Genomic DNA, 23075 nt, shown 5'->3' with positions numbered 1-23075 from the left:
TCCCATAGATATCAATGCAATTTGACATGTGTTTTGATTGTAATTTTGACAAGTTCGTAGACATTCATCTCTTGTTAAACGTTTGTTTTATACATATGACTAATAATTGGTTAGCAATCTTGCCTAAACCTAAACCTTGGTGATACCTTAATAAATGAAGGTTGATCACCATCATGTCCCTTCAGTCTTCCCACGTCCAACACAGTGGTTGTCCAGACATCTCTACATATTTGATAGAATCACATTAGGCTGAGTGTTGTCTGTAAATAACCAACCTGTTAATATTCAACTGTTTGATCTATGGGCTGAGATTTAGTTAGAGACAACAGTCTGATGCTACATACTGTATGACTAATGACTGTACTGCAGCAACCTCCTACTCAAGCTAACTTTAGCTAGCCATGCTAGTCACTGTCACCAGCATCTTTTAGCGATTTACCACACTGACAGTGAATATTCACACATACTGTATGTGACTCAAATCTCAGTGTGAAAGCCTCGGTTAACCCGCTACACAACAGCTTCTCGTCATTTTCCTGTTTGGTCTCCTAATGTGACAGCAAGTTTCTTTCCCTCAAAAAGGAGTGCAGTCTTGGTGATGATGTGATGCCGGAGATCAGCGTTTTTGGATGTATTGTTGGTGCAGCCAACTACACAGAATTATTACTATTACTGGTTTGTTTAAAGTAGGCGGGATTTCCCTTTTAAAAGGGGCGTTGTGATGGATGCCTACTCTGGATGATGTGTTGCCGGTCTGATGTATCCATAACATTGTTATGTTATTTCCCAGTTGACGATCCTTCTAACTGAAAAAAAAATACTCTGTCGTCCCCCTTTTTTAAACTAATTAATTCTGAACCCTCTCGTTTCTCCAGCCCACTGTGCACTTTGCAGAGGAGCCCATGATCCGTGGTTTGGATGAGGACGAGGATGAGGACAGGGAAGACGGCGAGAGGAGCGACGAGGAAGAGAGGCCGGCTGTTCCTGCCGAGAAGCAGCGTCTGATCCGAAAGGACACGCCACACTACAAGAAGCACTTCAAGATCACCAAGCTGCCCAAGCCCGAGGCTGTGGCCGCGCTGCTGCAGGGCTTCAATCCCGAGAGCCTGAACTCTACGACGCAGCCCGCCGAAGACGAGCAGGACGAGGAGGAAGAGCAAAGTCTAAGCACCCCTCAGCCTCATCACAGAATGCAGGAGCTTGAAGACAGTCGGCTCCAGGTCAACTCCAGTCAAGTCAAGGTAAAGGAGAGATCCCAGCACGGGTAGGGAGCAGTTCAGGGATGTAGAGGGTAGCTGGGTAGAAACTGTTGCATATTATAAGTAGAAAACATTAATTTCTCAACCAACATTTTGTACACACATGTAGAAATGTAGTGGTACAATAGGACATGTATCGTAGGTACATCATTCACCTATGTTATGCTTAAATTTTCTATTCACGTTGTAAGAATATATTTAAATTGAATATATTTTTTGCTTGCTCATTGCATCTATGCAAACACTTAATAGTGTATGCATAGAGTGCCCTTACCACCTTGCAAGTTGCATTCAGTTTGGAGTGGGCTGCCAGCATATATTAAGGATGTGGCATTGCATGCAGGGTCATTGTGGAAATGAGGACGTCTCCCCTTATGCTGTAAATCAAGGGCAGGGTTTTTTTCTCAGGAGTTGATTTTGTGGTTTAACCACAAACTCGACAACAGTCTCAGAACTTTGTCTTTGCTCTGTCCCGTGCAAAGATGTCCTTCAGCAAACGTCTACAAACACTCAGAGGTCATTGAAGATGATACTTTCCAATACTTCGCATCTTTTAGATTTCTTTGACACATAAACAACAACATTGCACATATTGTCTCATACTTAGGGCTGGGCGATATGGCCAAAATCTTCTATCACGATAAAGATAATTTCATATCTCGATAACGATATATATCACAATATAGCATGTGTTCTGGTAGTTCCAGTAAATACATAGTCTATATGAAATAACCACATGGTAAAGCCTATTGTTATATACTCCTATGTGTATTAAATAATCAACAAATGTAAAATACAGAGTATTTTCTCATTTAATTTAGAACTTTAGTGCAAAATGAACAGTTTAAAGTGAAATTATAGAGAAAAACATGAATAAATACATGCATGTACACAAATACAAAGTTATCAGATTAAGACAATAGTTTGATTTAACTGAATTGATATCATTTTCTGAAAAATGTGTTAGTATACGCTTGTTATTATCAATTTAGACAACGTAATTGTGTATCACGATATCTCGATATATGATTTCATCACAATACGATTCCATTGAAAGACGATAAATTATCATATTGAATTATCGCCCAGTCCTACTCATACTTGGAGACAGCTAATTGAAATTCTCTTTAAACCTTTGTGCTTCCACATGAGATTTCATCTTGATCTTTGTTTATGCACAACTAACATACCAGATATGAATTCTTTTGATGCCAAATGATAACGTTCCTGCCACACAAGCAGCCGCAGGCCTTTCTTTGCACAACACTGGCCCAATTCAGCACTAAACTTCTCACCATATTATCAGCCATCTCCTGATTCAAATGAATAACGACATTTTCCACACTCTGCTCTTGTAACATTATGCGCGTGTGTAAGTATGAATGGAGTGAGTGAAGTCTGCTCCGGTGTCGCTTCTGAAAATGAATCTCCTTATTGATCATTAATATTTGGGTAAATATTTTTGATTTATCACGCTGATTGTAGAAATCCTTTTTAACGCTGTGATCATCGTCTCACCAAATCTGTGTTGTGTGTGTTTGTGGATGTGGATCTGTTTGTGTGGCTGACCTCAGACCAACCAGAACATATATTGGCAGAGCTGGAATGTGAGATCCAACGATCCTTGTTTGTGTCATACCATGGTAATAATCTTTTATGGGATGTTTAAATTATTGTGGAGAGTTCTTGTAAATCAAATTCAGCAAATCAAAATAATTTTTATGATTTTTTGTTGAACTATCTGTGAATTACTTTTGGGAAGTCATCCTGTAGATATCTTAGCTGAAAGTGAACTATAACCCTGTACAGTTTTCTTTTTACAAAAGTAGGCTTGTTGTCTAGATTAAAGCTTGCTCCTGGAGGAATTTGCTGTCTGTGGTGTGGAGGCTGGGCTTATTCTGGTATGGGAGCTTTTGCCTTCTCTTGTCCGCTCTCTCTACACTGTGTGTTTTGCACTGTAGCTCAGCTCCTTGGTCTTGTCTTTCCATCTCTGCCTGTATTTGCTTCTGGTGGCTGGGGAGTGAGTGTGGGGGATTGCTTCTGCTTCAAGGTGGTCCGCCCCAGTGGACCTGGAAGTCCAGTCCAAGCAGACAGTGGAGTGTTGGGTGTGTTTGGTGAAGTTTATGGAAAGTGTGAGAAAGAGTTTTTTTTATTTTGGCCTGACTAATCCGCATGCCTCTCGCTGGTTCCTGTCCTAACAGGGGGTGTCATTTGATCAAGTCAATAATCTGCTGATTGAACCTGCTCGAATTGAGGAGGAAGAGGTCTGTACATACTCTTTCCCGTCCAGTCTGTCTCTCTGTGTCCCTCACTCACCCACTCATTCACCCACCTGTATTCAGAGGTGGAGAACATTCCCACAGAGATCCACGGTTAATCCAAGCCAATCACTAGGGACCCCCTAACCACAACTCATCTGTGAGACGGCCAGTGTGGCAGAACCTGGATGCAGGAAGGAAGTAGCCATGTTTTATTTATTACGTTAATTGTTTTTCTCACTGAAGAGCAGGAGGTCAAACATTATTATCATTACATGGTGGGAGTAAATGTGCTGTGTGAGTGCATCCTGGGAAAGTAGACCAGCTCTCTGGACGTTCACAAACTGTTCAGATGTGTCCATTTATCCAATCGGCTTCAGTTAAAGGTGCAGTCAGCGATTCTAGTCTAATACACTTTTGTCAAATTCAGCAAATATCTCCTCACGGTCTGCTAGCTCTCCATTCTGTGTATGCGCTGAAAAAATAATCCGGAGTTCATACATACACAGCCCTGGCTCTGTAAATGGGAAACAAAGTCGCCCGGACCGAGCACACAACACTATGCCAGCCAATCAGCAACAAGAGGGCGTTAATGCTCATGCACCGGACAGAGGAAATATGGATGTATAAAGAGAAAGGAAGTGGGAGTGAGAGGGACAATAAATCTGGAGGGGGGGTATTTGTTGGGTGTTGAGTTCAAATATCAACAATCTCTCTCCAGAATCACTGACTCCACCAGGCCTCAACAATAAGGATTTTCTGCTTGCCCGAGGCAAGTAAAATGCCATATCGGGCTAGTAAATTGCCCGATCAGGCAAGTGGTAAAAAAGAATTAAACACATTGTTTTTTTCTGGAGCTGGAAGTAGCTAAGGAGTGAGCCATCTCGCTTCCTTCTCATCTCTGTTGAGAGTTGCACATGCACAATATCAATCGGGGATTAGCAAAAAAAATGTCATTGGCTGTTGGGTAAAGACACATTTCAATTATACTGGAAACAGGAGTTTAGCTGGGTGGTGTTAGAGGATGTAGGGCGAAACTCCAACTATGTAAAACGCAGTTTGCCACAAGTTTAAGAGCAAGTCGTATAAAACATGACAAATAACTTTTCTGTTATTTGATAACCGTAGGGGCAAGTCAAAATTGACTTTGGGCAAGTAGATGTCTGACCCATTAACATTGAACCCCGTCCACTTTTTAACACCATTTGATCATGCATTAGATCTCTTTATAGTTAACTAAGCCAATGAGGTTAGCGTTGGTTAACTACATGTAACTGCTGCACTAACTATTTCTATTCGGTTAGGAATCATTATGTGACAATCGTATAACATGCAGCTGTATTTAAATAGTTGAATCTGGCTGAGGACATTTGTTGCATCTCTCCCTCGTTTCTCCCTCACATTTTGAAAACTGAAAATTATCAAATTATTCACACCTTGCCCACTTATTTAGTGAGTTAATTCTATGAAATAAAAGGCCATAATAACTGTTAATTGATTATTAATCATCAATCACCTTTGATATTTGTATCCATTAGCACAGTACTGCATCTGTGGGAAGTCTAATGTATCCTTGTGGGAGTGCTCAGTCACAGGACTTAATGCAAAATGCACATACATAATGTACGAGCAGCAACATTGTTTAGAGCCAGTAATGCAGCTCTTCATCCAACGAGCTTTTATCACACTACCCTTGCAACATTATCCTTTTCAAATGTGATCCACCATTACTTACCCTTGATTATTATTGAATAACAACTAATAAGACTGATTTGTTAGGAAGTCGCAGCAATTTCCTCCCTGACCATTTATAGGCTCTGTTCCTCTTTTGTTGATACAGGAAAGGGTTAAGCTTAAAGGCCTGTTTGTTGAGTCTCTTATTTCCTCCTGTTAGTTACACAGAATTATTATGTTTAATCTTTGAGTTTTGTTTGGCCATCCACTGAATAAACAGTGCTGAGTAAATATTAGCAAGTACAGACCTCCGAGTAACAGCTTAGTCTGTTTTTTAGTCATTTTCTTCTAAAATGCCACCAATACCCCAAATAGCTAAAACTGTAGACACGGTAGTATGAATCCCAGTCCAGCACCAGGTTCTGCCACACAACGTCTCTGCTACGCTACCTTTCCTCTGCTTCTGCTGCTTTGCTCCTCTTCATCCTCTGTCCACGCTGTGTTGCCCCGGAATGAATGGGCTGCTTCACCAGCTTCCTCCAGGTGTTTTTGTTTGGTACATAGCAGGTAAATCAACTGTCAGCCAGAGGAGGAGCGCCATACTGATGAAGATGGATGAAGTTTACTTCTCAGCAGTCTAATTTTGATATTGTTAACATTTATAGATTGCACATGACTTAAAGGGATAGTTCTGGTGTTTTGAAGCGGGGTTGTATGAGGTACTTATCCATAGTCGGTGTATTACCTACAGTAGATGACGGTCGGCACGTTCCCAGTTTTGGGAAGCAGACAGGAGTACCAGCACGGGAGCAAAGCTGTACTGCTGTTGACGGGGCCGCCAGAAAAACTTATTTTAGATACCTCATACAACCCCACTTCAAAACACCTGAACTATAATAAGTTTTTTAATTGTTGAAATGTAAATATTTGCATTGCTGATCTTCTTTTATTTTCAAACATCTTTTTGTAAGCATGCTTTTGTTCATAATGTTGTAAAAATGAATACTCCTATGCTGTTTAGTCTTGGTGAAGAAAACCTGTACTGAAACTTGTTGTTAGAAATTTAGAACCATTTAATATTGCATGGAAATTGTCTCTGCCAGTTAAGTATTTGTGATCTCAAAGATATTTTGTATTTATGTCTGATTTGGTTGCTTAAGAAATGATTATCTCAATATAACAAATGCTGGGGTATCTACACTACAAGACACACTCTCTTCATCTGTTACTCGTTGACATTTCCCCGTTACCTTTCACCTATCCCTCATTTGTCTGCATCCCTCTCCCTTTTTGCATGGCTTGCAAGTACACAGAAAATACACAGTCTGTTATGCCTTATTTAGTGGCCCTCGTCTCCTACATACAGACACATTACATGTTTTCAGTAAGGGCCAAGCTCTTTGAGTCCAGTTGAATAGGACTTTAGACAGTGTGTGTTTGTTCACTTTATGTCTGAAGTCTAAAGTCAGTTCAGTGGTTAATGGTGGATAACAAATGATGCTGTTTCCTATATACTTTCAAACACAAACCGTAATGTCTTTTAAAGCTAAATTCAAGGCACACATCAACCAACTTCCATTTAAAACTGACATTAGGCTCCAGACAAGTCACAGTGTCTCTCCATCCATCTGTTAGCATGATGACATGATGCTGTTGTGATAAGATTGACACCACCTTCTGGCAGAAAGAGGGAGGTCACCCATTATTCATAAAGTTTAAGATGAGAAAATTAATGATAATCAACTTAAAAATTGTAATTAACAACATTGTGGGCTCGCCTCCCTCTGAATCTGTCCTGAGCTGAGTGGTGTTTAGAGGGGTTTCACTAGTAGTTGTGCTGACTCCCCCCTCTTCAACTTGCAGCACACCCTGAACATCATGCGACAAACTGGCGGCCTGGGTATCAGCATCGCTGGAGGGAAAGGATCTACACCTTACAAGGGAGATGACGAGGTAAGACCTGGAATCTGGTTCAAGAAATCACAAACTGCCTCTTATGAATGTCTGATGTACAAAATAAATGGGAAAATGGACACGTATACAGACATCTAGGACCCGTTTCTAAAACAGATCAGGGAAGCCTAAACTAAGATAAATCTGATGTATTTATGAGTTAAAACCAAATCTAAATATTCGACTGGCAGGACGCAGATACGATGGGATGGCAGAAAGTAGTTTCCTTTCAGAAGCATTCACTATTTTATATGTCTCCATGTGCGTATATACAGTATATATGTATGTTTACAGGGTATGTGTGTGTATATATATTTGTATGTGTATTGTATATGTATATACAGGATATATCATTACAATTGTTTCTTTTGCTGTATTTTCAATGTTAATGTAGCTTTTACAATTTGTATTACCTGCTGTTTTATACCTACTGTTTCGTGTTTGTCTTTATTTACTTATTTATAGATTGTTTTAAATTAAATAAAATAAAATTAAATGTATATATTTACATATAAAAAAGAATCAAATAAGTAAATATATATTATCTACATTTTAAAATGAAATTGAAAACTATTTGTAATATTTTTTTAAATGTAATATATTTGTTTATATATATGTAAATAAAAATTAATAGATATATAAAAATAAAATATATATATATTTTAATTTATATATATTTGTGAATATTCATCTATAAAACACGTTGGACTGGGTTTTTTATGTCTGTGAAGGAAACCATACAAATCATATTTGAAAAAAAGAAATCAGAAGCTATACTACGATATATATTATACTATTCTACAAATGTATTTATTTATTCTTTTTGTTTGTGTGTTCAGGGAATCTTCATCTCCAGAGTATCTGAAGAGGGTCCTGCAGCCAGAGCAGGGGTTAAAGTGGGAGACAAACTCCTAGAGGTAGAGCGTCTTCTGTTTACTTTTCCTTTAGCAACTCTTTCCTCTGTTTTATAGTAAGATGTTTATTTTAACAGCATTAAAAGTCAGTCATTCTCTCTGTGTGTTTATCTCAGGTGAATGGAGTGGACCTGAACGAAGCAGAACATCACACAGCGGTTGAAGCTCTTCGTAGCTCCGGTGCTACAGTTTCCATGTCGGTGCTGCGGGAGCGTATGGTGGAGCCAGAGAACGCCATCACCACCACGCCGCTGAGGCCAGAGGACGACTACTTCCCGCGGGAGAGACGGAGCAGCGGCATCGCCTTCAACGTGGAGGCGGCTCCCAGCGGGCCTCAACAGCGGCTCTCCACCTGCCTGATCCGAAACGACAAGGGGCTGGGGTTCAGCATCGCAGGGGGCAAAGGCTCCACCCCGTTCCGCACAGCAGACACGGTGAGGCATGCAAACACATCCACAGATCCACTCTGACTAAACATGGACAACGTTTATGGAGAGCATCGAACTTCAGGATTTAATGCTTTTCTTTGTTATGTATGATGTACGACTGAATTTCAGTTTACATTTTAGTGATAAAACACTGAATTGATTAATTGAGAAATGATTGACAGATTAATTGATAATGAAAATAAGGTGAGTTGTAAAACTACTCCTATAAAAGTTTAACTTTAAGATCACAGATTTCAGTTTAAAGAGAAAGATGATACTGAGAGATGATCTAACGCTTAAGACACAATTTACCATACAATCACTAATAATAAGCCTTGAAGTTAGGTCACTGAGTGTTTGCAGTAACTGTCTCAGTCACAGGGACGTCTATTCTAGCCGCTGCGTTTACATTCGTCACCAGGGAGATGGAGATATGAATAGCCAGCCCTGACACCTGATAGGTCCACTGTAACTGGACGGGGTGAGGTGTATATTTGGGCCATCGCAATACGGCATTGCGACTCTTGCAGCTCAACGGGCCCACAAAGAGGAAAGGACTCATAAACGTATGATTTAGGCGGGTCTGACTGAGACCTTGCCTCTCTTTCAAAAGCTTTTTGAAATGGATGCAGTGACTCGGTTGGTTGTTGGTTGTTGGTTGATCTGGTGCAGTAGACTTTGCTCCTGCATGTGTTTACACATTTTGTTTTGACTAAGAGTTCAGCTATGTTTTTATTTGTCAAACAAATTGTGTAATTTGTCTGAGAAAAGGGGGGGTGATGATTTGTGCTGCTTGTCCTGTAGAGTCCAAATGTGTCTTAGTGATCAGAGACTATGCTGTTGTAATGTATGAGTGATTTTTTTTGTTTAGGTGTACAACCTTATATCACAATGTGTGCCATTATGGGCTGCTAATATCTCAGAATCCTTTTTGTTAATTACCACTGGCACACTTTATATAGGTAGTTCTATTTTTGGCTCAGTTTCACACAGTGGGATATAACATAGTGACTGAGCTGGCACACTGATTCATCACAGCATTGCAGCCTGTTGCACTAGACCCTTTTTTACCACCGGCGCTGTCTAATTTGATACACAAACAGGAGAGGCCAGCAGAGATTAGTGGAATAATTAGGTAACCTCTCCCAACTTAAATACAGAATATTAGCAACGTCTCTTTTATATGTAATTCTTAAAAAACAGTCTTAGAAAGTGCATTGTAATTCTGAGTAATTTATGTACATAAAAGTTTAAACATGTGACTGTCATCTGTTTTTAGGGAATTTACATCTCTCGCATCGCAGAAGGGGGATCGGCACACAGAGACAGCACGCTGCATGTAGGCGACAGGGTGATCTCTGTGAGTACTACCCGTCTCCTCCATGCCGACATCATAGTATTCTGTGTGATCAAAACAGGGTTTCCTTTACAATGTTTTCATCCATGATTTGAGAATGGGAATCACCTTCCTCCTTTCACTCTTCCACGGTTACTAGGACTGTAACAGGTCCTCTCCATGCTCCTTTGTTTCCTCTGCTGATCACACTCCAAGCTTGGCTTTACTCGGCTTTTTCTGTCAGCATATTAGTAACTCTTGAGTTGCATGTTTTAATACAGTCACAACCATTCATATCACACACTTGCTGTAAACTGACTGATGGTGGTTCATTTTGATCTGTCCTGAGGTTCCTCCCCCAGTGTGCCGAATGTGAAACTTCTTTAATACACCTTTCTTTCTGGGTTTACTCTCCACTTTTCTCCGGCAGTTTTTGAGCTCTTTTTATTTTGTCTATAGATCATAGGCTGCTTCTTTTTCTCTCTTTCTCACACTCTCTCCATCTGCATGCTCACTAATGTATTAAGTGCATCTCCCTGCCTGCTTGGTGGTGGGTATGGTGTTGGGGTGGACAGGGCTGAGCCTGTATGCAGCAGCGTATCAGCCGATGGTAAGAGCTGGTACTGTCGGGTCAGTGCTGACCTCTGCTTGTCACTTTGGACCAGAGTACAGTTTTTAAGATTGTGCATGTCTGATAGCTACCCCCTAATCTAAAAAAACCACTAATGATTCAACAGTTTTTCATGATAAAGTTGTCTAAGGAAATCCCTGCTTGCCTTTGTTGACTTAAGATCAAACTTCTTGGAGAAACTGCACACTTCCACTTGTGTTTTAAGTAAACAAAGGCAAGAAAGGGTGCAAGGTGTTTAACTGATCATATTTAAAGAGAGCAGCATAAGCTGACTTTAGGGAATATCATAACTTTTTGGGAAAGGAATAGATTTGCTTGCTAGTAGCTTTTCTCCCTCACGGTAGCTCTGCCAGCTTACATCGCCAGTAGCAGCCCGCTGTTACCCCGCTCCCTCGTTTTTTCTGCCTGTTCCTATAGCTCTGTATCGGTGTTGGGTTCTTCTCCTAATAACAGTACTCACTGTGGTGCACTCACTCACAAACTCTGTGGTTTAAATATCAGAATGATTCGGATGTTGAATAAATCATTTGTAGGTATAGAATCTGATTAGAGGAGACTGATAGAAGCATGCCGTTTTTTTAATGTGGCCCGTTGTTACTGGGAGCGTCCTGGTGGGCTGACACCCTCCGTGGTTGGTTTTTACTGTCGATCCAGATCAATGGTGTAGACATGACAGAGGCCAGGCATGACCAGGCAGTAGCGCTCCTTACCGGCACCTCCCCCACCATCTCCCTCTTGGTGGAGCGAGACCCGAATGCACCAGGGGGCTCTCCAGGTCAAAACCGGGCGAGAGCCCACTCCCCTCCACCCCCAGAGCCCTCAGATTCACCGGACCAGGAGGAGGACGGCCTGAACCTTCACGGGAACAACCTGAGCCGAATGGAGGACGAGTATCCCATCGAGGTGAGACCGACTGCAGTACTTAAATATGTTATAGTTTTTAATGTTATTAGACCGTGCTGTAGAAGCCTCATGAAGGCATTAATGTTTGTTTATTTGGCCCCTGCCTTATCCTTAATGCTGTCCAGTTCCAGAGAAGGTGGTGCATGGTATGAATGCTTGGTCTAATTTAAGTAATGGTGTACTTTAGAGTGTAGCATTTCCAGTCGTCAATAATGCAAAGATAATGCTGTTTACTTGGCGGCTTATGCCTGTAAAGATACAGTATGTGCATGCAGTAGGTTGGTTTGGGTTTATATAGATGTAGACATGACTGTAACCTGATGTTTAAAGGGCGGGTCCATTATGTTATTATTATATTTTTTAATAGTTTTTATATCATTCTGTAGCTTCACAGTTGTGTTCCTAATGTATTCAAACTTCACCACGTGATCTGATGTAGGTTTCTGCATGAGGACGCTGCTACAGAATACATTATATACACATCCTTATAGTCAGTGTATTAACATTACATACAGTAACTTAGATGGCGGTCAGCATGCTCCCTGTTTGGAGAAGCAGACAGGAGTAACGTTACCGCCGGCACGGAAGCTCAGCAATGTACTGCTGTGTGGACGCCACGTTAGTTTGGCTCCGAAAGTCACACAATAACAAACAAACTAACCGATCGGTGCAGCGGTAGACTAGTAACTCCTGTGTTCTGAAAAACTGTAAAATGAATGTTTTTGTGGAGTCTGGTCTGGCAGCTTCAGTTCCCCATTGGAAAGGGCTGTCTGATGGCGAGGTAATGCGGTGAAAATATTGTAAATATAGCGTACACTTAAACTGTTATTGATTTTTCTAAAATACATTTTTCTGCTGCTCCCGTCCACATTTACTCGCCATCAGACAGCCCTTTCCATCGGGGAACTGAAGCCGTTATATCGCTCTCTTCAAAGCCACCAGACTACATTCACAAAAATAATAATTTTACCTCGCAGAACACGGGAGTATACATACAACCCTACTCCAAAAAATCCAAACTAACCCTTTCAGTTATTTCCGAACTTAGCCCAGCTAACTTTGACTCAGCTAGTGCTAGCCTTCACATTATTCACAACTTTATTGATCATGATTGGTTTTCTTTAGTAACCTACTTCACTGCTTTTTGCTAACGACTGAGTGGCCGTTTCCATTTGAGAAAAAAGGGAAATAACGCAGATGCACCCGCCCTTTAATTGATTAACTTTTGTTCAATTTAGATGTAAAATATTTTCAAAATCTCTTGCTACAACAAATCTTCTACCTCTAATCCTAACAGGAAGTGACCCTGTTGAAGTCAGGTGGGCCTCTAGGCCTGAGCATCGTGGGAGGCAGCGATCATGCCAGTCACCCGTTCGGCATCAATGAACCCGGGGTGTTCATCTCAAAGGTATGACTCTGAATGAGTTGTGAAATTCTTTTTTTATTGCGTCTCATAAAATACGCTTTGTGTCTGACTTTCCACGACCCGTTTCGTCATCAGGTGATTCCTCACGGTCTAGCATGTGAAAGTGGACTGCGTGTCGGGGATCGAATATTAGAAGTGAACGCCATCGACCTGCGTCACGCCACACACCAGGAAGCTGTGCGAGCGCTGCTGGCCAACAAGCAGGAGATCCGTATGTTGGTGCGGAGGGACCCTTCACCGCCTGGGATGCAGGTGAGGACATCAACTCAAATGTATATATATAAACTAACGTAAGCATAACATAGATAAATGCTCTCCTTACTTTGTCTGATGAGCTGCGTTTGTATCATTTCAGGAAATTGTGATCCAGAAGCAGCCGGGGGAGAAGCTTGGCATCAGTATTCGTGGAGGGGCCAAGGGTCATGCAGGAAACCCCTTTGACCCCACAGATGAAGGCATTTTCATCTCAAAGGTTCTCAGCTTAGCAATTCAATAATTTCTTTGTGCATTTTAAGGCTTTTTAAGCACGTTTGAAGGAATTAGAGCCCCAATAGCATCTTCTTTTTAGCTTTGGCCCATTTGACCCATTCAATTTGAATAGCAATTGGCAGTTACGTGATTGGCCACCGCAGCGTGGTGTCGGGTTGCGCTTCTCCAATAGTTTGATTTTGTTTCAACTTTTTTTGCCGCAGGCCGCTGCATTTTTTCCATGTCATCCACTGCGGTCCCTACTGCTGCAGCCTAAAAACACTACCCGCATTCAAATGAATAGGAGGACTGGTGTTTTCGCTGCAACACCTGATATGGTGCCAACGCAGCCTTAGATGCACCATCCAACTGGTTTGACAGCGAAAAAGTTTTGAAACAGTCCACTTTTTATTTAAAGCCACATCCCATCAAACTGAGAGCTATAAGCATGCCAAATCTTGACTGCAGAAGAATAAAACAATGCAAACTGCTCCTGAAAAAAGTGGTATTAAGTTTGTTGACAGAGTAATTAAGGACAAAGTTTTAAGAGTGATGTATAAGATTACATTAACAGGATATTGTAATACATATGTCTGAAAAACAATCATATTATTAGGTAATCACAGGCAGTTGTAGTCATAGACTCACCCATACTTTGGTTGATATTTAAACAGGTGAGTTCGAGCGGCGCAGCAGCCAGAGACAGCCGGCTGCAGGTCGGGATGCGTATCCTCGAGGTGAACAACCACAGCCTGCTGGGGATGACGCACACGGAGGCAGTGCGAGTGCTTCGAGCTGTAGGAGACTCTCTGGTCATGCTGATGTGTGACGGCTTCGACCCACAAAAAATGGCTAACGTGGAGGTGAGACAGTTGGATTTGGACAAAACTGCATCAGTGTTGATGATATGTTGTATTCTCAGAAGTTGCCCAATCTGTTTTAGTAAGCACTTCTTCGTTTCTGATCACATTTTCAAACAACACTCTTTTTGGGTCCATTTCCAGGCGTCTCCCGGCATCATCGCCAACCCGTTTGCAACCGGCATCGTCCGTAAGAACAGTATGGAAAGCATCTCTTCTATAGACCGAGACCTGAGTCCAGAGGAGATGGAAATCATGCAGAAGGTACGATTCAGATTGTGTGCTTTTATACTTATATTATATCTTCAGTAATTATATATCTTGATTACCAAGTAAACATTTAAAGCACTTAAAGCTGGGGCCGGTAACATTGGAGAAACCATCAAGAGTGATGCGGGGAGCACATTACACAAGAATCAAGCTGATTTTGGGCCTGATTCCCCCGTCCCGACAATCGTCAGCAAAGCCCTGATTTTTTGATGTCTCTATAGATTATCTGTTCAGATATTCCTGTGGTGTGAGGTATGTAATGAGTGATTTTTACATCCCCCGATCAGCTCGGAAGTCCATCCTGGCTGCACCGATTTCAAATCGTATATATTAAACATGTTCATTATTTACGATCGGATATCTTGTTGTGTTTGGGGAACCCTGAGGACAGGCGATGACGCAGTCAAGTGGGAAAGAACGAGCTGACTAAAGCAGAAGGACAATCACCGCAATCATGGCGGCCGCAGTAAATGCATGAGCTAATGCTAAACGCGAAGCATAAAGTAGTAGTAAAATGGACTCAGATATGGAAGACCAACTTGCTGATTTGTGGCAACAACACAAGTGTTTATTTAACGTGTCTCCATGACTTCATCCATTATTTTTCTTTATGAATTTTCAGCACAAAGTAGTGCAAAAATGAACATCACTAATTCTTCCTGCCCACCGTCCGCCACCTTATTTTATGTTTGATCGTGGGCGATTTTTGCGAAATTTAGGTTTTGTTGTTCATGAATCTGTTAGTGTGTGGTGTGTCGTTTTGGCCAAATCATTGCTCAACACACACTATAGGAACATCCGTCTATCCCTTCAGGCCTTCCTCCAAAGCCACTACCACAAAATGATCAATATGAATGTAAACATCATAATGAACTTGAACAACGAACATGGATATTGTTAATACTCCCAGCTGTCAAGCTAGCAGCTTGTGGAAGACTCCGGTGATTATTATTGGTTGCTTTCCGGATATAAAGAGAATTTCAACAAATATAACAAAAAAATGTTTCTAAAATACGTTACCCACCCGAGCTTTGAGGTCAGGTTGTTGCACCATCTGTGCATTTAGCAATCATTCACTGTGTAGGCCAGACAAAGCCCAAAAGCACTGAGTAAGGGGATGTGAACAGTGTTGGTGCGTACACCAGGAAACACCCCATTCATCCACATACCAGGAATCACTTTGGCAATTTTTGTAACGACAGCGGCCAAGTCAACACGTGAATCAGCTGTTTTGTTCAGCGATACCAGCACTGTGCATCCACAGCAGTTTGGTGATAGCAGGTGGAGTTTTTCAACGACAGTGGAGTTTGACTCACTCCAGCCATGCACGCAGCACATACCCAATCTTTTCACCGCAGCACCCAGGAAGCGTCAGCAGCATAGTTGTTTATTTTGTCCAGATGAGCTTTTGGGAGACTGCCCACACTAGAGGAATGTACGGGCTTGTTGGTTTATTGAATGCTAGTTTCTGTCCCTCTGCACACTTTGATCAATTCAGAGTTTTTTGTGGTACAACTTTTATCAGAGCACACACAGTCACAAAATAATTAATATGGAAACTGCATTGTTTTAAATGACTGTTACGCTAAGATTTACAGGATATTTATTGGGATTGTAAGCATCTTTTATCTCTCTCTTCTCCAGGAGTCTGAGATGGTGAGAGAGACATCACAGTGGGAGCGAGAAGAGATGGAGAAAGTGGTAAGTGAAATTGAAAATCCATGACTGTTTTGGGTAGAGGTAAGATTATATCTTTTAGATCAGCTGATAGACGGCGATACAGCCGGCAGGAGAATAACATTTTTGCTCCACACAAAATGCAGAAGTGCACGATACTGTAGGGTGGAGCTTTTAGAGGCAGAAGTTTGTCTGTTACCGGATGAATGAAGCTTCTCCTTTGCACCCTGTGTGGGTATTGTTGTGTTTGACAGAACTGTTCCTGCAATGTCCCACCTTGCATGCTTTATTTCTGCTCCCATAGCTCATGAATAGAGTACTTTCTAATGTGTGCGGATTCTATCCTTTCTTTCCCATCTGTTTCATCTCTCCTTTACTTTTGGTATGTTTGGTGTGATGAAAAAAACAAAAAATCATCCAATCATTCCATCTCCATACCACTTTTCCACTGTTGTTTTTCTCCACTTCACCTCCTGTAACACTCCTTTCCTCTGCTGTAAATCTTCTCGTTTCACCTCATCGCATCATTGTGTGGCTGTGTGTGGTTGGGTCTCTCCTCTTCCTCCTCCTCCTACTCCTCCCCTTCCTGTCTTGGTGAAGGAGCGTATGCGTTTGGAGCGTGAGGAGGCAACTCGCCTGCTAGAAGAGGAGACTGAGGTGAGACACTCCTCATCAGCAGCAGGTCTGCGGACAACCTTCCTGGAAGTCTGTGCGAAAGGTCATTCTGATCAAAAACACCACGACACTACCTCAACGGGATTTCACCATGTTGTTCATCCCTTTCTGGAAAATAGGCTCTTCTTCTTTGGTTTTCTTATATAAATCAGTCTTGAGCCACATTAAAGTTACTACGAGGAACTTTCATTTTTTTTTCATTTCATTTTGGACAAAAAGCGGGCGTGTTTCCGAGCACCAGAGTCCCTTTAGAAAACCTCATTTTACTGCAGCATGGCCTGACAGTCTTCCCCGTGCAGTCCTGATTCTTCTTCATCCGTGCCTCCCTTCCCTCCAGCGGGCAGAGCAATACGGCCTGGGCCTCCTGGTGAACCTGCATGATTTCGCTGGAATCCAACCCGGTGGTACCGATGACAAGCATTAAGAATAACTATATAGAAATAGACAATCGTCTCGCTGATGGTCTCATTTACTTATGTAGGTCAAATAGAAGCATCAGTATTAAACTGAAACTGTTTCATAACCAGTTAAAAGTTCCTCGTAGTAACTTTAAAACTACTTAGTTTTACTGGAGTACTCACTTACTGGGACAATTAGATGTTACTATGACTTGGTTGGGGAGTGTTTGTGATTGGTAAGCCTACAGGTTTTTAATTGTTTTGAACAACAATGAAGCTCTATGGTGCAGAAGAATAAGCTACACCAGGGTTTGGCTTTACAGACAACACTTATTAGTAGGATCTTGTCTTTTCGTATAATATCGCCACACTTTTCCTTAAATATAACAACACATTGCATATCGGGCACAGTTCACATTTACAATAGAAGTGCTGATTCTTACGTTCACAGGAATGGTTCTCTACAATCCTATACATAGTGTCCTCCAGTAAAACTAATTCACTTTGAATAGATTCTTGTTTGTAATAAACCTCAGCCTAGTCCCCTTCTCACCTCCGTTTCCTGTTTATTCCTTCGTAGAACATCGGCACTGGACCTCTAAAACTTGACTACAAAACCCTGGCGGCTCTGCCCACCACCAGCCTGCAGAAGCTCAACAGGGTGAGTCTCTCTTTATCTTCTAATGTCTTCTGGCAGCAGTAGAAGATTCACAGGTTTTTAACACTATGAATCCTTTTCAACGTGTTTGAAAAAGAGTGCAATCCTCTGAAGCTGTAAATTGCTTGTATTTGTGAGTGGGCTTTGTTGGAAATGGCCTTCAAGGCTCAGAATAGACCTCCTCATGGAATTCCTGGTTTTTATGTCCCGGAAAACTCTGGAGTGACCCAGAGCCGACCAGTTGCCCCATCCAGGAGCAGGAATGTTAACCTCCCTCCATGTGCAAAAACACCAACTCAACATTACTGACGGTGGCTCCAAGGCCAAACCCACACTGTCCTACATCAATTAACAAGAGCGGATGTGATCACCCTGGACTGAAGAAATAAAACGAAGATCAAGGACTGATTGAGAAGTTTGGAAAAAGAAAGTGAAGACCAGAAAATAAAAACGGGAATAAAAAACTAAAGTACAAAAGGACTTGAAAGGAAGCACGGCCAAACGGCAGCCACTGTCCTGCTCGATAAAACAAGTGTGAGTGTGTGAAAGAGGTGGTGGCGAGATGGGGGGTAGGGGGACAGCTGCCCGCTATCAACCGGCCTATCCTCTGCGATATTTTAAACCTGCATCTGGCTCTGAATTGGACGGTGTCTCTTGGGTGGGTGGGGTGTCAGACGGGGAGGGAGGGTGTTGTCTAAGAGTAGCAGACAAGTGTTTCAGTTCCCAAAGTCCTCAGAGGAGTAAGTTTGAGTGGACGTACAGCGCTCTCCTGTTCTCATCCTACCGTGAGTAAAGAGATGTTCAACTGGCGAGAGTTGACTTGTTTTAGGTTTAGTCTTGATTTTATTCTCTCTTTACTTTATTTTGGTCCAGCTGTGTGTCTGCGTTAGGCGTCAAACAGAAGATTTTATTATTTTGACTTTTTTAGAGTATTTGAAACCTGATGACCAAAAGGATTAGGTTGCTTGTTCCGTTACTCACTCTTAAAGAAATGTGCTTTTATTAACATCATGGCTCACTTAACTTTAAATAGACAGCCATCGTGACTTTGTTTTTGGGCCCTACTTGTAGATCTCTGGCCTTTTTAGATTGTCATTTCATACAGTATGCAGCTGTTAGTGCTCGGTGCATTAGAGCTGGATTAGCTGCTCTGACTCACGTGGTCCTGCTCAAACTGTTTCACAGTGACTCTTTATTACTGCCTGCAAGTTGTTACCAAAGGTTTAGCTAAAAACTAGAGATGGTTTTTGTTGGAATTGGTGGTTAAGAAATATAAATAAGTGTTTTTTGTGATAGTGAGAAGTTTACTGTGATTTTTATAAGAAGTGATGCGCTGCAGAGCTGCCTCTTTAGCCTTTGTAACATCACCGGAAAGGAGAGGGTTGAGGGTAACATTTTGGTAACGTACCATTGTTTTGGAAGGAACTTTTGGTTTATTTTAATTTGTATTAGTTTTTAAAATGCTTGGTACATACATATATTATTGTTTCCAGGTAACCAGATCACATGGCACATTTTTATATTATGGAGTAAAAACAAACAAACAAAGAAATTCAAAGTCCTACTACAGGATCACTTAGTCACAGAGGAGATTGATACCTATTTAGGCCCAAAACCAGTCCCAGGGAGACAGCATTTCCCCTGAAACTTGGTTTGTTTTATTGAAATTGTAATATACTTATACAATTTTAAAAGTCCTGGACTTATTTCCATCATTGTCCTTTGTGTTTACAGTCCACTGACATTTATCAAGACAGAGACAGGCATTCAGTTAAACATTTAACATCAAGAAATATTATAGAACTCAAACTGAAAAACTGCTAAGATGAATCATAAAAAACTAAATCAAAAAAGTAGTGGAATTCTTCTTTTTAGATCTAATATGATCTCTTCTCGTATTTAAATGTTCTTCTGGGAAGTGATTACTACACTATTATACAAGTAGGGAGTACAAATGAATCAGTTACTGGTTCCCAGCATGGCCAGCTCAGCGTGCCTCGCTCTCCTCTCTCCCCAGCTGTCCCTCCCAGTTTGTGTCGGAGCCAAAAGGGCACTGGTTCACATTCCATCCCACTGACCCTCATCACACCACAGACTCTTATAGTCAGCATATAGGGAGCCACATTACTGCCCCACAATGCTCGTTGTATTCTTAGTCCAGCTATTTTCATTTACCACCAGATATGTCAAGGTCACGGCGAATAAATACCAAAGCTATCTGGGTTGACTTGAGGCTTTTTAGGAGGTATTTTTCGGTGTTGGGTTTGTATAAACGTGACACTCCTATGGTTGCTCTTACAGTATCAGGTTTCTTTAGATGAGGCGGTGACATCACCCGTCCTCTATGTGGCGTACAGTAAGAGTTGAAGGTGTGCTGGAGCCTGAATGTCTCGCTGATCTGATAATATGGTTATTTAAGGCCCAGAGCCTGGACTGCACTAATGTGTCTAGTGACGTACAGCAGCATTTGAATGACTGAAAAACTTAGATTTAGTGATGTGAGTAACTCTTTTCAGCAGCTTGTGTGTCAAGTGTCTATTTATAGAAGCACATCATAAAGACACAGAGGAAATACTCATCTTCTCTCAAGGTTCCCAGCCTTTTTTCCTTCCTTAAGGGAATCCTTTTCTATCATAGAGTGACATTTTTGGGATATTTCATATTCTATACAATGCAGACAGGTTGTAAAACAAATCAAGGCTTATTTGGAAAATAAAAAACAAAAGCAAACACTCAAATTATTACACTAACTGTTTTAACTTCCAATACAGTTTACAGACCAACTTCCTGGTTCATCCTTGACCTCCTGTACTGAAACAATTAATCTATTAATCCATTAGATTAGGTTTTTACCTCCAATTAAAGCAGATTTTAAATTGTGGTGAAAGTCCGTATTGGAGGTTATATATTAATTTTTTTATAGGCTTTTATTCTTTTATATTCCACTAGCGATAATTTACAGTTTGAGTGAGTGAAGCCTTTCCTGTCCGTCCTTATTCTGTCACTTTCCTTTCCTTTGCTCCTGTCCAGTTCTCTACTTCTGTAAGTGTGACTGCTCCCATGGAGGCCCCCATTCAGGCCCAGTACGGAGCCCCTTTAGAGCCTCTGGGCTTCGGCCCCACAGAAACCCTCAACCACATGGACCCTGAGTCCTGCCCCAGTCTGACCACAGAGCACGATTACCTCCACGGATCCCAGTTCTCCCCTAACGGGACCTCCACTACCGACAGCGCCGGCTCATCAACGACCATTAATTCATCAACGTTTGCACCTGAAGAAGAAGAGGAAAACCTGGTGGACTCTCAGCCCATCTGCTTCAAAGAGAACCCGTTCTTGGTGGCCAATCGTAAAGGAAAGGGTCGTCCAGCTGGACAGCAGATCCTGTCGGGGCCTCCGACGGGCTACGGGAAGCAAGGCCAGCTGCAGCCCTGGTTGTTCAGCAAGGCAAGCCGCCTGCCGGAGTGTGGTTTGGAGGCAGCATGGTGTGTTACTTCTGCGCACAGTTTGATGTTTGGCTCACTTGAAATGGATCGTTCATTTACATCAAGGCTTTGTGGAACTTTTAACTTTTAACAGTTTATTGACCTGAAGAAATGTGTTCACTTTTTTGGGCTTGGCGTGTATCTAAAGCACCATACAGTAACAAAGTGTGCATAATATATCTTTAGGACGGACGTAGAAGTGCAACGATCAACAGAAAATGTATCTGCAATGATATTATTAATCAATTAATTGTTTTGCCAAATTGTGAAATGTGATTTTCTGTTTTTTTTAAGATTTGTAAACTGAATTTCTTTTAGTTTTGGACTGTTGGTTTGAAAGAATAAGACATTTAATGCAGCTATAATCAATATTTTTTTATAATAACAATAGATCAAATGTAATTGTGGCCAAAAATATCAGTTATTGCAGGTTTAAAGACATCTTCTTGCACTCTGGGAGAGTGAGATAGACATTTTTTACCATTTTTGGCCCCAATGGATATCAAATCCCTACACCTGGGTTTATTAGTGTTAGCTTTACTGTTTCCTTGCAGAGGAGGATTAACGTGGTTTCAAAAAGCTTTCTGTCCGTGCAAAGGCTCATGGGGGAAAGCTTTTTTCTCGAAGGAAATGTCCATGTTGAACTGGTGCATGTTTTTGCTGTGAGCACAGTGCTTGTGGCACCTCGTGAGGTATTCGGGCACACAGTCGGTACGTAGTCGGGACCGACTGGAATGTTTGTCCCAGCAGCTGCGAGGGACGTCATTATTCATGAAGGAACACGACCTGCAAAGACGCACAGAAAAGTGCATGTTTATCAGCAAGAGCTTGTTGTTGGTTGAATTTACTGGGAGATCACTTCTCTACAGGACTAACCAGTGAATCTTGTTTTGGTATATGTTGTTTTGTCAGTGCACAGAGTGAAAGTAAGAGCAGTTGTTAAGTTTGTTTGATCTTTGTTTTTCCAGGCGCCTCCTTCTGATTTCACCAGGACGGAGAGTCCAATCAGGGAAGCCCCCTACTCTCCCACCATCCAACCGGTGAGCACCCAGCGCTCCTCTACTGTACCATCCTCCTGCCATCTTTTCTTTTATGTTCTCCTTTTCCATAACTCATTTCTCCCGCTATAGAAGAGCTATTTTACAGTTGACCCTTTCGACCTTTCCTCCCACTCGTAGCCCAGCAGCCACTCTTCCAACAGCTCCCTGTCTGCAGGCAGGGAGACCCGCTTCGTAAGTGGGTCTTGTGGCCCTCTCTGCTCTGGCCTGGATTTTCTTTTTTCTTGTAGCACACGCGTCGGCTGGTCTGAACGCTCCATCTGTTAATAAATCATAACTAGGTCAGCTACCGTGTCTGCTACAGTCTGAAAAGCATGTGACTGCTTCTCCGTGGCCAGCTGATTACTGATGCTTTGCCTCATGCAGACTGGATGTGCATTCATTGGAGGAATAGATATCTGTCCTTAACGTAGTACAAATACTACTGTATGTGTATAATTGAGGTAAACCCTGGTGCTGTTGCATTGGTTGATGGTGTCTTTCTTTGGCCTGGCATCGTCCAATAGTTAAAATTTAGTGACCATATGCATTGTTGGTTGAAACTCAAGTAGATGGTGCGGATCCATGCATTTTATTTTATTGTCATTGTTGTATTTTCATTATTTTTTTGCAGGCAAACCTTCATTACTCCTCCACTCCTACCGCCATCACTGACAACACTTCATCATCAGTGAGTGTCTGAGGGGCCGTTCAGAAAATAACTTTTATTGTAGATTAGAGTTGGATTCATCACACTGGTTTACCAAT

The 23075-nt window shown here is 41.7% G+C and overlaps 1 protein-coding gene across 36 annotated transcripts in view; it reads left to right on the top strand.

Moving 5' to 3' along the window:
• The window catches only part of scrib (scribble planar cell polarity protein), a 77378-nt gene that overhangs the window by 40936 nt on the left and 13367 nt on the right, over positions 1-23075 (top strand). For 14 of the 36 annotated variants that reach the window (XM_074622144.1, XM_074622139.1, XM_074622155.1 and 11 more), the window contains exons 15-32: positions 876-1241; positions 3461-3523; positions 7055-7144; positions 7984-8061; positions 8175-8492; positions 9766-9846; positions 11108-11356; positions 12654-12764; positions 12858-13034; positions 13138-13254; positions 13925-14113; positions 14255-14374; positions 16025-16081; positions 16658-16714; positions 17711-17791; positions 22239-22310; positions 22449-22502; positions 22942-22998. In XM_074622144.1, coding sequence (XP_074478245.1) covers positions 876-1241; positions 3461-3523; positions 7055-7144; positions 7984-8061; positions 8175-8492; positions 9766-9846; positions 11108-11356; positions 12654-12764; positions 12858-13034; positions 13138-13254; positions 13925-14113; positions 14255-14374; positions 16025-16081; positions 16658-16714; positions 17711-17791; positions 22239-22310; positions 22449-22502; positions 22942-22998 — 2337 coding nt within the window. Of the gene's footprint in view, positions 1-875; positions 1242-3460; positions 3524-7054; positions 7145-7983; positions 8062-8174; positions 8493-9765; positions 9847-11107; positions 11357-12653; positions 12765-12857; positions 13035-13137; positions 13255-13924; positions 14114-14254; positions 14375-16024; positions 16082-16657; positions 16715-17710; positions 17792-20818; positions 21233-22238; positions 22311-22448; positions 22503-22941; positions 22999-23075 lie in introns of all 36 variants that reach the window. The other 22 variants (XM_074622146.1, XM_074622156.1, XM_074622166.1 and 19 more) reach the window with 8 other exon arrangements.

This window comes from Sebastes fasciatus, chromosome 21 (genome assembly GCF_043250625.1).
Source record: "Sebastes fasciatus isolate fSebFas1 chromosome 21, fSebFas1.pri, whole genome shotgun sequence".
Taxonomy (NCBI): Eukaryota; Metazoa; Chordata; class Actinopteri; order Perciformes; family Sebastidae; genus Sebastes; species Sebastes fasciatus.
The sequence above is the reverse complement of the archived record's forward strand: the minus strand, read 5'-3'. Positions and strand labels throughout refer to the sequence as shown.